Here is a 13397-nt window from a genome sequence, read left to right as displayed (position 1 = left end):
CTGGACTGAATGTGATGATGCTTCTCTTACAGTAAAGCAGAGATTTCCCTGGAAACCTTCAAATTCCTATCTTATATTTCTACAACCAAAGTTCTGGAACATGTATGTAGATATAAATAGGCACAAAAACATTAAAGTTCATTTTCATTCTTGTTATGTGGCCTACCAAGGATAACGACAATATAATGATTGAACTTTTTCTAATAATAATAAATGGACTTAAAACAAATAAATGAGTATGAATGTGCGCTATGTACAATTGTTGGTGTCAGGCACATAAAACGTGCTTTTTCATAAATCTAAGTGATTTTTTTTTCCTCACAATTATATCATGGATTGCATTTCAATAAACTAAACACACTGTTAGCATTCTGGCGTTTATTCATTTTACATACAGGATATTTTCAGTGTAAATGTAAACTTCATTATAAAAAGTACATTATTGCAAGAGGTTTGCAAACCAGGAAGCAGCACCCTTGGACATCATGTGAGTAATTGCCTCTCTGGCTCTCACGCGTGCTCACAAACTCTTTCTCTCTCTCTCTCTCTCTCTCTCTCGAGGGAGAGGGAAGCTGGTTATTTTAGGAACAAAAAAAGGGACACAGTACAAAGAAACACATATGATAAAAGGAGAGGCTAGTTCTCAAAAGACCTGTTTTAGTTAACAGTTTAGAGGCTCTCTTGAGAGTAATACCACCTTAAAAATAAACTACTGATATGATGCATCCAAATGAGAGTTACAAGAACTCAGCAAATGCACATTCACTACTGAAATATTGAATATGTATCTCTTTAATACTTTCACATATTTTACAAACATTTTACAAACTATAAACCATACTCTGTTATATTACAACAAAAAATTATTTTTACAAAATGATGTCTAAGCTTTATATGTATTACAATAATTGTTCTACCATACATTGAGACACATACATAATTAATTTACTTTAAAATAAAACCTAGAAATTAGCTGAAAAAAGAAAGGTAGGTGTAATAAAAATATGAGTTTTCGATTTAAAAAACCTTAATCACTAAAACAAACAAAGTTTAGAGTAATGTTATAGTTAGGTGAATTTCCTAGTGACAACATTACATTTTTTTAAGTAATAAAACTACATTTAACATCACTCATGTAATGTTCTGGACATCATTTATGACATCACTGATGTCATCTCAAATGACATCATTGATGACATCATCCAAGCTTTGTTTTCCTGCATATTGCTGTATACATTGCTATGGCTTTATATGTCAGATACTTCACATTAACAATCAAGAACGGACCTATGGGAAACTCTCACAGAGTACGGGGTTCAATCTGTATACAACGGTTCAGAGACAGCCAAAATAGTGAATGCCAATTCCCAAACAAATGCCCTACTACTGACAGCTTTTATCTATATTAAAACCCCTGACAAACTACAAACCTACATTAAGAAATTAAGTTGATATCAGTAGAAAAAGGAGTACTGTAAACAGTGTTTACTCTATGGAGAAAGTTCATTCTATACCACACTATTTGCAAACAGTGAAACTTTTGTATGAAATACATCACAGAGAATCTACTAAGAACTGCGTACATTCTATGCAACCGTTGTCAAAAAAGACACTATTTGCTAAAAATAACAAAGATCTGAAGGTGCCAAAGATCATACTACCTGCACCCTTCCTACTGTGGTAAAAACTTCACAGATAGCCCTTCTTCTGAAGCAAAACAAACATGCGTACATAAGTTAACACCTAGTGCATACTCTCTTCCATTATAAGTATAAATTATGCTGACATGATTCTCTATTATAACTCAAGGGTGCTTGTAAAAGTTAGTTTATATGACGAAGAATCTTTCTCCTGTTAGAAACTTTTTCTTCAGAACCAAAATGTTGTGTGCAGCATAATTAAAAGAACTCAATTGTCACTTTCACACAAGAGTTCCTTGTGAATGCAAACGTTTATAACATGTTCAATACCTCTAAAAAGTTATGGTGCATTAGGAGCACATGCGTTTTGTAACTACTTACACACATTAGCTGGACCCAACCTGTACACAATTTTGTGGAAACGCAATATGGTAGTTACCGGCAACTATGTAAACTGTAAAACATGCTAGCACACTCATTGGATGATATCACCAATGATGTCATTTGAGACGTCATCAGTGAAGTCATAAGTGATGTTATAGAACATTTCTTGAGTGATGTCAATTGTGAGGTCATAAGCAGTGCATGGTGGGGGCGCAAGTTATAGTTAGTGCTGCTAACTAAATATAACGTTACTTTAACCTTTGTTTTTTTCAGTGAACATATATGAACATATAGAACATTCTATTGAATTTATATGTATTTTCAAAAATTATTTTAATTCAACATTACTTCCTGTGAGGTTTTATTTTAAGTCTCTACCACCATTTTCTTCAATAGGAAGGTGTTGCAGTAACAGTGGTTGGCCATATGTGGTGTTGGACTTACTCATCATCATCATTTACAACAGTTTTAAGTTCTTTTGGCTGTACTAACTTTAGAAGTGCAGTTTATGAATAGCAAAGGTCTTACTATTTTGTGAGTGTGTGCAGGCTCCTCCCTAAGACCCTTCCTAAAATCCTTTAACCACTTCCCTTTTCCCCTTATTCATAAATATTCCACATTTCCAGCCACTCTCCCGTCCTTCCCACATTTGTTAATACAATGTATACTTCCACGTGTGATAATACTCCAGTAGGGCAAGAGATATCTGCGCTGAAAACAATAGGAGAGGCAGAACATCCGCACATAGCTTATGAGTAGCATTTTATTAAACTTTAGTAGTATTCTTGTAGTACCAGTAAACGTAGAATAAAATGGAATTAGTGAATTGGCCTGAATATTTATGAAAGCTGAAGGAACTTTCATCAGCAGACGGGAAGCATTTGCAGCAATAAGAAAATAGAAAGAGGTCACTCAAGTGAATCTTTATAATACTATGCTGTGCACCCTTGGAATAGAAGTGTTTAGGACTATTTACAATGGGGCCAGGAATGGTTTGCATATGGTTGGCCATGTCTTCATTGGCACAAAAACTAGATATTGATGTGGTGGAATGTTGCAGAGATGAACTATCAGTCCTTCCTTCACCTTTAGTTTTTCTCAATCATCAGCCCGAAGTGGCACAGGCATGAACAGACTTTGGTCCCATAGAGACCTACGACATACAGACTCCTGCCCCGCTCCCTGGTGAGGTACATTAAGGCTGGAAACAGTTTGAGATTACTTGCATCATAGGGGCGTGGCCTGAAAGTTTAGGATCAACTGGAACTCGTGGGTCAGAGCCATGGCTTATCAACACACAGGGAGCAAAACACACTGAATGGAATGAGGCCACAAATAGTTACCAAGGAATTAGATTAATTCAAGTATTTCCATCCTTTACTCTGTGCTTTTCTCAGTAGACAGTTTGTAGTACAATCAGTGGATTGATGTCTTCGTGGCTGTTCCATGTTAAGGTTTGGGATGCCGATACTTCCTTCCCAGGGTTGATTGTGAGCACCTTTTATTTTCCCACATTGTCTCTCTCATGTAGAGTCAATGCATTTACAACTGAAGTGTTTTTCACTTTGAGAACACTGATAATATTTTTTCAGGTTGTGGCTTCTCTCCTGTTGAATCAAATGGAATCATTTACTGAAGCGTTCCTGGCATGATAACGTATTTGCCCTGTGTGCGTTCTCTCATGTTCAACAAGTTCAAATTTCTGACTGAAGCTTGTCCAGAATTCAGATCACTGATGAGGTTTTTGCCCAGTATGAGTTCTCTCATGGTGAGTGAGACTAGCTTTAAGACTGAAACCTTTCTGGCATTCAGGGCACTGATAACGCTTTTTACCAGTGTGGGTCATCTTGTGTCGAATGACACTGGCCTTACTATTGAAGCTTTTTGGGCACTCTGAGCATTGATAAGGTTTGTACCCAGTGTGTGTTCTCATATGTTGACTGAGATTGTCTTTCTGACTGAAGCTTTTCTGGCATTCAGTGCACTGATAAGGTTTTAGCCTAGTGTGTGTTCTCTTATGTCGAGTGAGATGATCTCTCTGATTGAAGCTTTTCTGGCATTCAGTGCATTGATAGGGTTTTAGCCCAGTGTGTGTGTGCTCATGTTGAGTGAGACAGACTTTCCGTCTGAAGCTTTTCTGGCACTCAGAGCACTGAAAAGGTTTTTGACCTGTGTGTATAAGCTCATGTTGAGTAAGACGGGTTTTCAGCCTGAACCTTTTATGGCATTCAGAGCACTGATATGGTTTTAGCCCAGTGTGGATTCTTTCATGCAGTGTTAAAAGCCATTTGTGCTTGAAGGATTTTCGGCATTCAGAGCAGTGATAAGGTTTCTGGCCAGTGTGGGATCTTTCATGTACAGTGAGGCTGCCTTTATCACTGAAACGTTTTTGGCATTCAGTGCACTGATAAGGTTTCAGCCCAGTGTGAGTTCTCTCATGTATAGTGAGACTTTGTTTCAGTCTGAAATGTTTCTGGCATTCAGAGCACTGAAAGGGTTTCTCCCCAGTATGAGTTCTCTGGTGTTGAATTAATTTGGCTCTCTCACTAAAGCTTTTCTTGCATTCATTACATTGATAAGGTTTTTCTCCAGTGTGACTTTTCAAATGTAAAATGAGAGAAGTTTGGTGACGGAAGTCTTTCTGGCATTCAGAGCACTGATAAGGTTTTTGTCCAGTGTGGATTCTACTGTGTCGAGTAAGACTGGCTTTATGACTGAAGTTTTTTTGACACTCAGGGCACTGATATGGTTTTTGTCCAGAGTGGGTTCTCACATGTCTAGTGAGACAAGATTTCTGATTGAACTTTTTTGGGCACTCAGAGCATTGATAAGGTTTGTGCCCAGTGTGGATTCTCACATGTTGAATGAGATAGCTATTGTGACTGAAGAATTTATGGCATTCAGGACACTGAAAAGGTTTTTGCCTCATGTGGGTTCTCTCATGTTCAGTGAGGTGGGACTGATAACTACAGCTGTTCTCACATTCATCACAGTTATTCAAGGTGTTTTTATCCACAAGTTGGGTTCGTTCCTGGATACAGGCCATGTTAAGACTGAATCTAATAGAGGAGTCTTTACTCGTTTATGTTACACACAACATTAACTTCTAGAATACACTGCAGATGGTCTTCTTAACATTTGTATTTAACTAATTATAGCTTTTATTTGGAGATCAATGTTCCTATCTTTAGAGGCAGCCTGTTTAACTTGTCTTATAACTTTCACTGAGGAGCCCCTTATTTTTTATTAAGATGCCCCTCATAGAGTCATTTCCTGCACGTTATGCCCACATTAGTTAACTCAAGTAAAATTAAGCTCATTATATCTGCAGTTTCATTTAGGAGTTTTAAAAACACTGATACGGTCTTTGGGTTTACTACTTACGTGTTATGCATATTTGTGCATACAAGTAATGACAGAGGATTAAAACATGCCAGTGTGAGTTTATGAATGATCAATAGCAGAATACTGGCCTTTTTCAAGCTTCCTATTCCAGTGAGGCCCCAAAAGGTACACAATAAACATTGGAGGTCTGACACTTTTGGAAATAACTTAGAGCAACCCAAAAGACATAGTTGGTAAGGAGAATATATTTACATTGGAAATGTTAATGCAGCATCTTTGCTGTAATGACACCTGAGTAAGAGCATTAACAATTACTTTCTTTAAACAATGCTTGTTCTTTTAAATTCATGTATGACTTAGGTTTTGTTGGTGAGGACTTTGGGTCTCCAAAGCATTCCTCATAAACCATCAGACAGAATTTGCAACACTTATTTTTCTCGAGTACACAGCGTGGGTATCAATTGTCGCCAATGTTCTTTGTACCATCAATCTTGAAATGTTCCCTACAAGTGAAAATATTCTTACAATTAGCAGTTGCGGTAGATTTTCAATTTACTTGCATGTACAAAAAATATTTCAAAGGTTATTCAAAACCAAAAATTTAAACTTGGTAAATGTTTCTGGTCATTGCACTTTAAGGATTTGACAAAAAATTATGAATGTAAGAAAGTTGAGAAATCACTTTCACATTCAGAGGAGTCGTCCGCCCCAAATTCCTCACCATTCCTGGCACATAGAATTTGTTTCTTCTTTTGAGATTTAGAATGTTTCTACATTCTTCAAAATAATCCTTTTTGGCGTTTTTCAATTAATTGCAACATTTCTTTTTCTGTTTGTGCTTCAGTAACCTGTGGAAATAGAGTTAGAAATTGTAAATGGACCAAAAGAAATAACATTTATGACCTAATTATCTTCAGAAAGAAAGCTTTTACAGAAACAAGATAGGAAATCGGTTTGAGTTGCATTTCTGATAGAGGTGAAACAGCTCTTGGATACTGTGTAGATCGGGAGCTTGATACAACTGGAATTCCAGGTTGTGAGAGCAAAATTAGTGAATACTGAAGAAAGAAACACAAGTTTGACATACATTGAGGCACAGATTCTCAGAAGCAGCCGACACCATCAATTTACTTTTTCTGTGACAACGGCTAGCATCACAGTAAGGTATTAGTAACACCTTTAATGAATTATCAGATGTTGTCTACTCCCCTTCCCACTTAGAGGTCTTGTAAACACTGCTTTAAATGCCACAGTGACTGAGGCTGTGGCAACATAGCGTAGTTGAATTCACCATTTCAAATTGTGGGTGAAGATAAGGACTTACCTGGTGGCACAGAACTCGGCACACTCCTCCGACAGGATCCGGACACTGCAACACCAGAAAGAGAAAGAAAAAAACATCACAATGGTAAAGGAAACCAAAAAGGGATAAGAAAAGACAAATACTAAAGAAAAAGAGGAATCCGAAAAGAGAGACTATCCTTCAGTCTTCTTCAAAGAGACCCAGTGTTGCCCTGGAAGGGGCAAACAGGAGAGGATAGGGCAGGATGGGAGGACACAAAGAGGTGGAAATCAGACCCAGAGAGGAAGGACGTGAAGGAACAAACCGAGGGGAGGATAGTATATTGTGGTGTAGAGGAGGAGACAAATGCGCCAACAGTCAAGGGGCTGCTGGGGAACATGGGAGGCACGTCTGCTCATGGCCCAGTGCCTTCGACCCGAGAAGGGACCATACCTGCTTTGGGACCCCACTATATTCACATTCCTTGAGGAATGTGGCTGCATCATGTGGGGGCCAGGGTTAGCAGGAACTAAAAGAAATCAAAGGGCGAGGTTTGCAGGAACATGAGGAGGCAGGACGCTGCTACAAAACCCTGCTTGATGACGCGCTTTGCCAGATAAACCTTAGACTTCGTCAGAGCCCTAAAGTAAGAGTAAGAAAGAAGAAAACATCAATCAATTTATGAAACTTTTGTTAATTAACATAAACCTGGAGTATACTTAAATTTGTAACTAAACATACTCAAAGCATATAAGGAAGAGGACTACATAGATGTCACCTATTTTTTACATTCTATTTCATTTTTTTTATGATCACAAGCTACATAGTTAGAGAATAGTCTGGAGATGGGGTCAAATTCCGTAAGCTGAAGAGATTTTTTTTTAAAACAGAGAGAGACAAAGAGAGAGAGCGAGAGAGAGAGAAGAAATAGTACAAAAGAACTGAGGGTTTTTAGTAAAGTTTACCTGACTACAAGGATGGCAGCCGCATTGTGTGGTCTGTCCCAGAGTACCTTGAAAGGAAGTAAACAGATGCTTGAACCAAGAGCTTATTTGCATCAAACGTGAATCACAGTTCATCACATCTTCCAAACAATAGTCCTTAACATACAAAACAAGTTCTCTGCACAACCATTGTAAAGTACCTTTGGTTTATGAATAAATAGATTTTCTTAAAAGCATTTTATTCACAGAACTTCCTGCAAATCCAAACCTTGCGCTACTAGTCCACAAAAAGAACCATGATCCCTTGCTGAAAAAGGTGCGAGTGAACAGACAGCACACCCACAGGCTAAGCAAGGTCTGAGTTAACAGACAGCGCACGCACAGGCTGAAAAAGGTCTGAGTGAACATACAGTACACCCACAGGCTGAACAAGTTGAGAGAACATATCGCACACCCACAGGCTGAACAAGGTCTTAAAGAACATACCGCACACCCACAGGCTGAACAAGATCCGAGAGAACACACAGCACACCCACCCTGAACAAGCTCTGAGAGAATATACAGTGCCCCCACATGCGAAACAAGGTCTGAGCGAACAGACAGTGTACCCACAGGCTGAACAGGATCCGAGAGAATATACAGCACACCCACCCTGAACAAGGTCTGAGAGAACATACAGTGCATCCACATGCTGAACAAGGTCTGAGCGAACATACAGTGCAACCACAGCCTGAACAAGGTCCGAGTGAGCATACAGCGCACCCACAGGATCAGGGACCAGACCATAACAGCTCAGCCCACTTCTTTATATACGCCCTATTTCCAATTACAATTAAACAGGTGTCCCTGAAGGAATTATTCCAATTCTATTCAGTCAATTCAAAATCTTGCCACAAAAGTGGTCAGCAATTGAAACTAGAGCAAGGAAAAAAGAAAACAGATTTAAACTGTTTTTTTATTACTCAAAATTATTACTTTTTGGATTTTTCTCTTTTATACACAAATCTAAAATATGGCAACAAAAATACTACTTTTTGGATTTTTCTCTTTTATACACAAATCTAAAATATGGCAACAAAAATACTACTATACAGATGACACAAATTCTCAGTAGTATCAGGCAACTTTTGCTATACACATGAAAAACTAAATATCATGTCGAAAACGGTATTTAACAAAATACAATTATTTGATATTCAAATTAATGTGACAACAGTAGGCAAAACGTTGCCAGGCGTCGACGTTTCGGTCCTTAATTGGTTGAAATATTTCAACCAACAACTAGGTGGCCCTTGAGCAAGTAAAAAAGATGCAGATTGAATGAAGATGTGCAATTAATGACCATTACCCAGGAAGGGCAAGGAATGAATGAATGCCTTGTATGATGGTGATCACCCATTCCATGGCCGGCACCAGTGAATGGAGGGCATCACTGCTTCCCAGCACAGGGCCAGGCAGCTATATAAGGGGACGGGGAGGCTGTATAAGGGCACACTATTCATGCCAATATGGATGAATGTTTATATATATGGTATTACTATAGCACAAACCCAGCCAAAAGGCAATGGAGCACTGTACATGGTCAAAGACTTGCATAAAGTGAACGAGTGATAGGAGAGGTAGCTGGTTTGTGGACGGTTAATGCACTTGTGATATTGTTTTTTTTAAAGAGGTGCATCTTGACCTCTGTCACAAATTGGAGCAGCTTTGGGGTGGCGGTCCTGATGGATACGGGGATGTTGTTCAAGTGTGGATTGCTCACCTCTCATCCTTTGGAGCCTCTGATGAGGGGGCATAGATGAACCCATTGAAACCAATGGAGATGAAACATGTTTTTTAAAGGAGAGAAGTAAGTTTGGTGGGTGATCTTATTGATGTGGGAGCTGTGTGTTGAGGTCCGGAGAGACTAATGGGGTAGATTAGAGCACTCTAGGACAGTCATATGGGATCAGAGATCAGGAGTCTCCTGGCTTTTTCGACACCTGAAATAAAGGAATGTACCTGAGTGCATTGCTTCTCTGCAGCCGCAGCACCAATGGAATTGCATCCCATGGAGTTTCTAGCAGGAAGTGTTTAGTATTCCACCAGCAGGTATTATATTCCCGAGTTAAACCCATGTAATGAATCAGCTTATTTCTTACATTTGCATCACAAATACCATTTCCAGCTGTGACCTTTTGCACACATTTGCACGCACTACAATGTTGGATTTGTTTCTCTGAAACTAAACTTGTTTTTACATCTAGCTTCGCACAACATTATCACAACGCCCTGAACATCATGTTCAAGATCTCGTTTCGCACTATGAACAAATGACATCACTATCCTCATCCACGGGGCGACAGGGTTATCAACATATCAAGGACATCACTAATCTATGCGCACATCGCAAGGCTGCTTTCTATTATAAAAGATGAGCATCCTGATAGATTAGCAGAGGAGGTACTTCCGCTAACACGAGGGTCCTTGCATGCTGAAAAATCACCACGCAGCGGTCTGACATCTCATGAAGGGGGTCCAGTTCTTGACCAAGACTGGGACCGTCACTCTATCCCATCAGGTAATGGGGTTGGATCGTCCCTTGAGGGGATTCTTGGCTCTACACATACACACACTCTAGGTACACTTACAGTAGGGTTAGCATAGCAGAAGTACGCTAAATTACTGCCTTGTTTACATACATTGTTAGCACCATGGTAGAACTATATCTACTATTTATGCTTTTGGTGCTTGCAATCACTTTTATCTGCTTCTGTCTACTAATCATTGCACCACACGCATTTTATGTAAGAATAACGTTGGTTCAATAAATATTATTGAAAAACATCCCACTGTATATTCTCTGTATATTTCTCTGAGACTAAGTAAGCACGAGTGACTGAATGAAAGGTTCAGTACTGTTTCCACGATCCCTGAGGGGTCAGGGTTGTCATGTTCAGTGGTTTGCAAAAAAACATTTGGTCCCTGGTAGGCTAGGGGGGCTTACTGTGGCACTGTGAGCTAGCTGGTCTATAGGTCAACATATCCTGCGGGGTTGTCCGGAATCAATCTCGACACCAAGCCCTTAGTTTATGTTGTCCAAACAATGCGCAGGTCCTACCCTACGGACTGGTAGGAACTACACGACATAGGAAAGGTCCTATTCTGTCTGTATGTTCTCTTCACAGGTGAGCATATAATAGCTGGCTGGATTCGAGGAGCTGTGAGGTCAAGAGGGTAGGTGGCAAACACCGGTTTCATATGGACTTAAGGATGGGCAAAATGAGAAACATTTCAAGGAAGTATTACAATACAGTAAATCTTGCAGAGTCAGTTTGGTTTTTTTAGGGGGCCAGGTCTGGGATATTATGTATCAAGTGGTGTCAAAGAGATTATAATATTTCCTGCAAGGGTCATCTGCTTTACAAAGATTCTCAACGCGAGGAGTGACTCTAAAAAACACCGTGGGGGATCATGCAGTCAGAGGAGAGAACACACAGTAGCACTAACGTTATGCAGAACCACACAATTTAAGGGGCTTCATACAAGCGAAGGAGACACCTGGAATTGTCTCTCTACCTCACAAGAACCCAGTACACGAATGCACCTTCACACACATACCAAACATCCTCGGGCAGGGGGCGAGGGGGGAGGAGCTCACAAAACAAACACAGAAGGAAGAGCTGGTAAGTATTCTAGTGACTGGCGTTCAGGAGCACATTACTGAACACTGATTACTCTAGTTCGTAGTGTCATGGACTGGTTGTGGGCACGGTAGTCCCCTACCACAAGCACCTACCGCTCCACGGCTAAAAGAAAAAGGTCTCAATCTACTTCTGACTTTTTCCATTACACGTAAATATTGGTGGGGAGGTGCTTAGAACCAGGCTCAATACAGCTAGTAAATGCTGTAAAACCATGCCACAACACATAACGAGGTGGGCAATTCACTGTTTTGTGCGCACACCACCACTAGACATTACATCTAATCCCGGCTTTACTGCTTTACCTAAATATGCTGGAAAGAAACATCAATTGTTACTTCTCGAAAGGGCCACTATACAGATCATTATCCTGGGATTGTGATCCCTTGGACTCTGCTTCACATTCTCACCCTGCATGTGGTTTACTGCGCTAGGAGACTACAACCAGGAGACTGTGTTTAAACCAGACCTACCAATTTGTCGCTTGGTGAATCGCTGAATAAATGTATACCTCTCCCCCCATTTAGTTCCAAGTTCGGGGGTATTTACAATCATCCATGGGTTGTAAGTAAAATTTACAACCCATGGAAGATTGTGAATATTTTTTTAAATGGGCCTAGACTGAGGTGACGCATCTTTAACTTAAGATTCTTTTATCGTGGCTCCTGGAGTGTTGATGATAGATTGCCAGGAGTGTTCCGGGCAGCTGTGTTCCAGGTGCAGTGGGGTGAGTGGTAAATACATCTTACTCTTAATCTACTGATGACACGAAAGTTTGATTACTACATAGACACTGCCTCTGAGGATGGTGGGTGCACAGTGTCCCCTCTCCTGGACTATTCCCTAGAATATAACATGGTCAAGTAATAACCTTTGGAACTAAGTAGTTCTGCGTTCCTTGGATTGGTAACTTACCAAACTGTTTAGTACTAGGCGAATCCTACGTTTTCTGTGGCTCTGTCCCCTGATCGGACAATGTGTGCACCTCGATAGAGGCTGGATGGAAGAAATAAACAGCAAAGGCACATTCCCAGCACGTGCCTCTAGCATGGATTTAATTCACTTGTTCAGGGCTGTTTCACTGCAAGTCTCCGCACTCCATATTAGCATCTCTAAAGGCAACTGTGTCCCTGAGGCTGCACTGTGCGGGATCCCTCCTGCCTCCCAGCATCAAACAAGCAAGACTTTTATAGCAGAGATGTGAGCACCCTGCCAGACTGTTCCAGACGTACTGACTTCGGCGAGCTGCACTAGATGAGTGTAGGCAATGGGGCAGACCACCCAAAGGCGGGGCAAACCTGAAGGTTCCCAGTGACAAGTAGTTATTCTTTTTGAGATTGCTGTAAGGGTGTTACCAGTACTTCTGGAATTCAATGTTTTCATGGAAACAAAAAAAAAAGTTAACACTAGCTACAGTATGATGGCGGTTACTAAAAATGTATCGTCTGATTGTGCAGTAAGCATTTACACATTCTATATTTTTGCACATTTTGCGGCAGCCGATCTAATACTCCGTACAGCCCATCCTATAATTAGTGTGGCATATTTTATACCGTATGTAATTCTTTCTTTAAAGTGGTAGTTTCCCTATTCAAAGTGCAGTCTCTCACAGGAAGAGATGCCATAGCACTGTAAATATACAAGTCATTATTCAAATGTGCACCAACCAGGTTTCAAATTAGGGACCCTCCAGTTTGACACAAAGACATCAGAAATTATAACACTGACCAACTGACCATTTCATAGAGAATAGTTTAACTTGCATTTTATCTTCATTTCAGTTGTTTACATTATATTAAATTTCCTCCCACTCGGACCTCATTGACAGAACCCTCATCCAGCTCAAAGATCTGCAGCAGTATATTACAAATTTACAAATGAAGGCTAAAATGAATAAATGTAAATATCAGAGGCCAATTTTTTTAGGGAAGACAAAAATATGGACTGGTTGGGCCCTGTCTTTTTACCCTATCCCCCACCTTGGCTAAAGCCCCATGTCCCCTTGCCTTGAGAGACGAAACTGCAAGTGATTCTATCATCCGGACTTTATTTTGTTCTCAACACACACAAGATCATGCGTGCGCACAGCATGCCGAGGCCCAAAATTAACAAGTAGGCC

The 13397-nt window shown here is 40.1% G+C and overlaps 1 protein-coding gene across 2 annotated transcripts; it reads right to left on the bottom strand.

Annotated features, from left to right (window-relative positions):
• Positions 1-365: 365 nt before the first annotated feature.
• On the bottom strand, positions 366-7292 carry LOC147745328 (uncharacterized). Of its 2 annotated transcripts, XM_086952237.1 has the most exons (4): positions 7105-7245; positions 6694-6738; positions 6091-6217; positions 366-5872 (listed from the first exon to the last, which is right to left on the bottom strand). In XM_086952237.1, the coding sequence occupies exon 4, from the start codon at positions 5068-5070 to the stop codon at positions 3754-3756; it is 1317 nt and encodes a 438-aa protein (XP_086808363.1). In that variant the 5' UTR covers positions 5071-5872; positions 6091-6217; positions 6694-6738; positions 7105-7245; the 3' UTR covers positions 366-3753. The 2 variants fall into 2 exon arrangements, with proteins under 2 accessions (XP_086808363.1, XP_086808362.1); XM_086952236.1 differs by having other exon boundaries at positions 366-6217; positions 7105-7292.
• Positions 7293-13397: the final 6105 nt, after the last annotated feature.

This window comes from Lissotriton vulgaris, chromosome 1_1 (assembly GCF_964263255.1).
Source record: "Lissotriton vulgaris chromosome 1_1, aLisVul1.2, whole genome shotgun sequence".
NCBI lineage: Eukaryota > Metazoa > Chordata > Amphibia > Caudata > Salamandridae > Lissotriton > Lissotriton vulgaris.
This window is presented reverse-complemented; position numbering and strand designations above follow the sequence as displayed.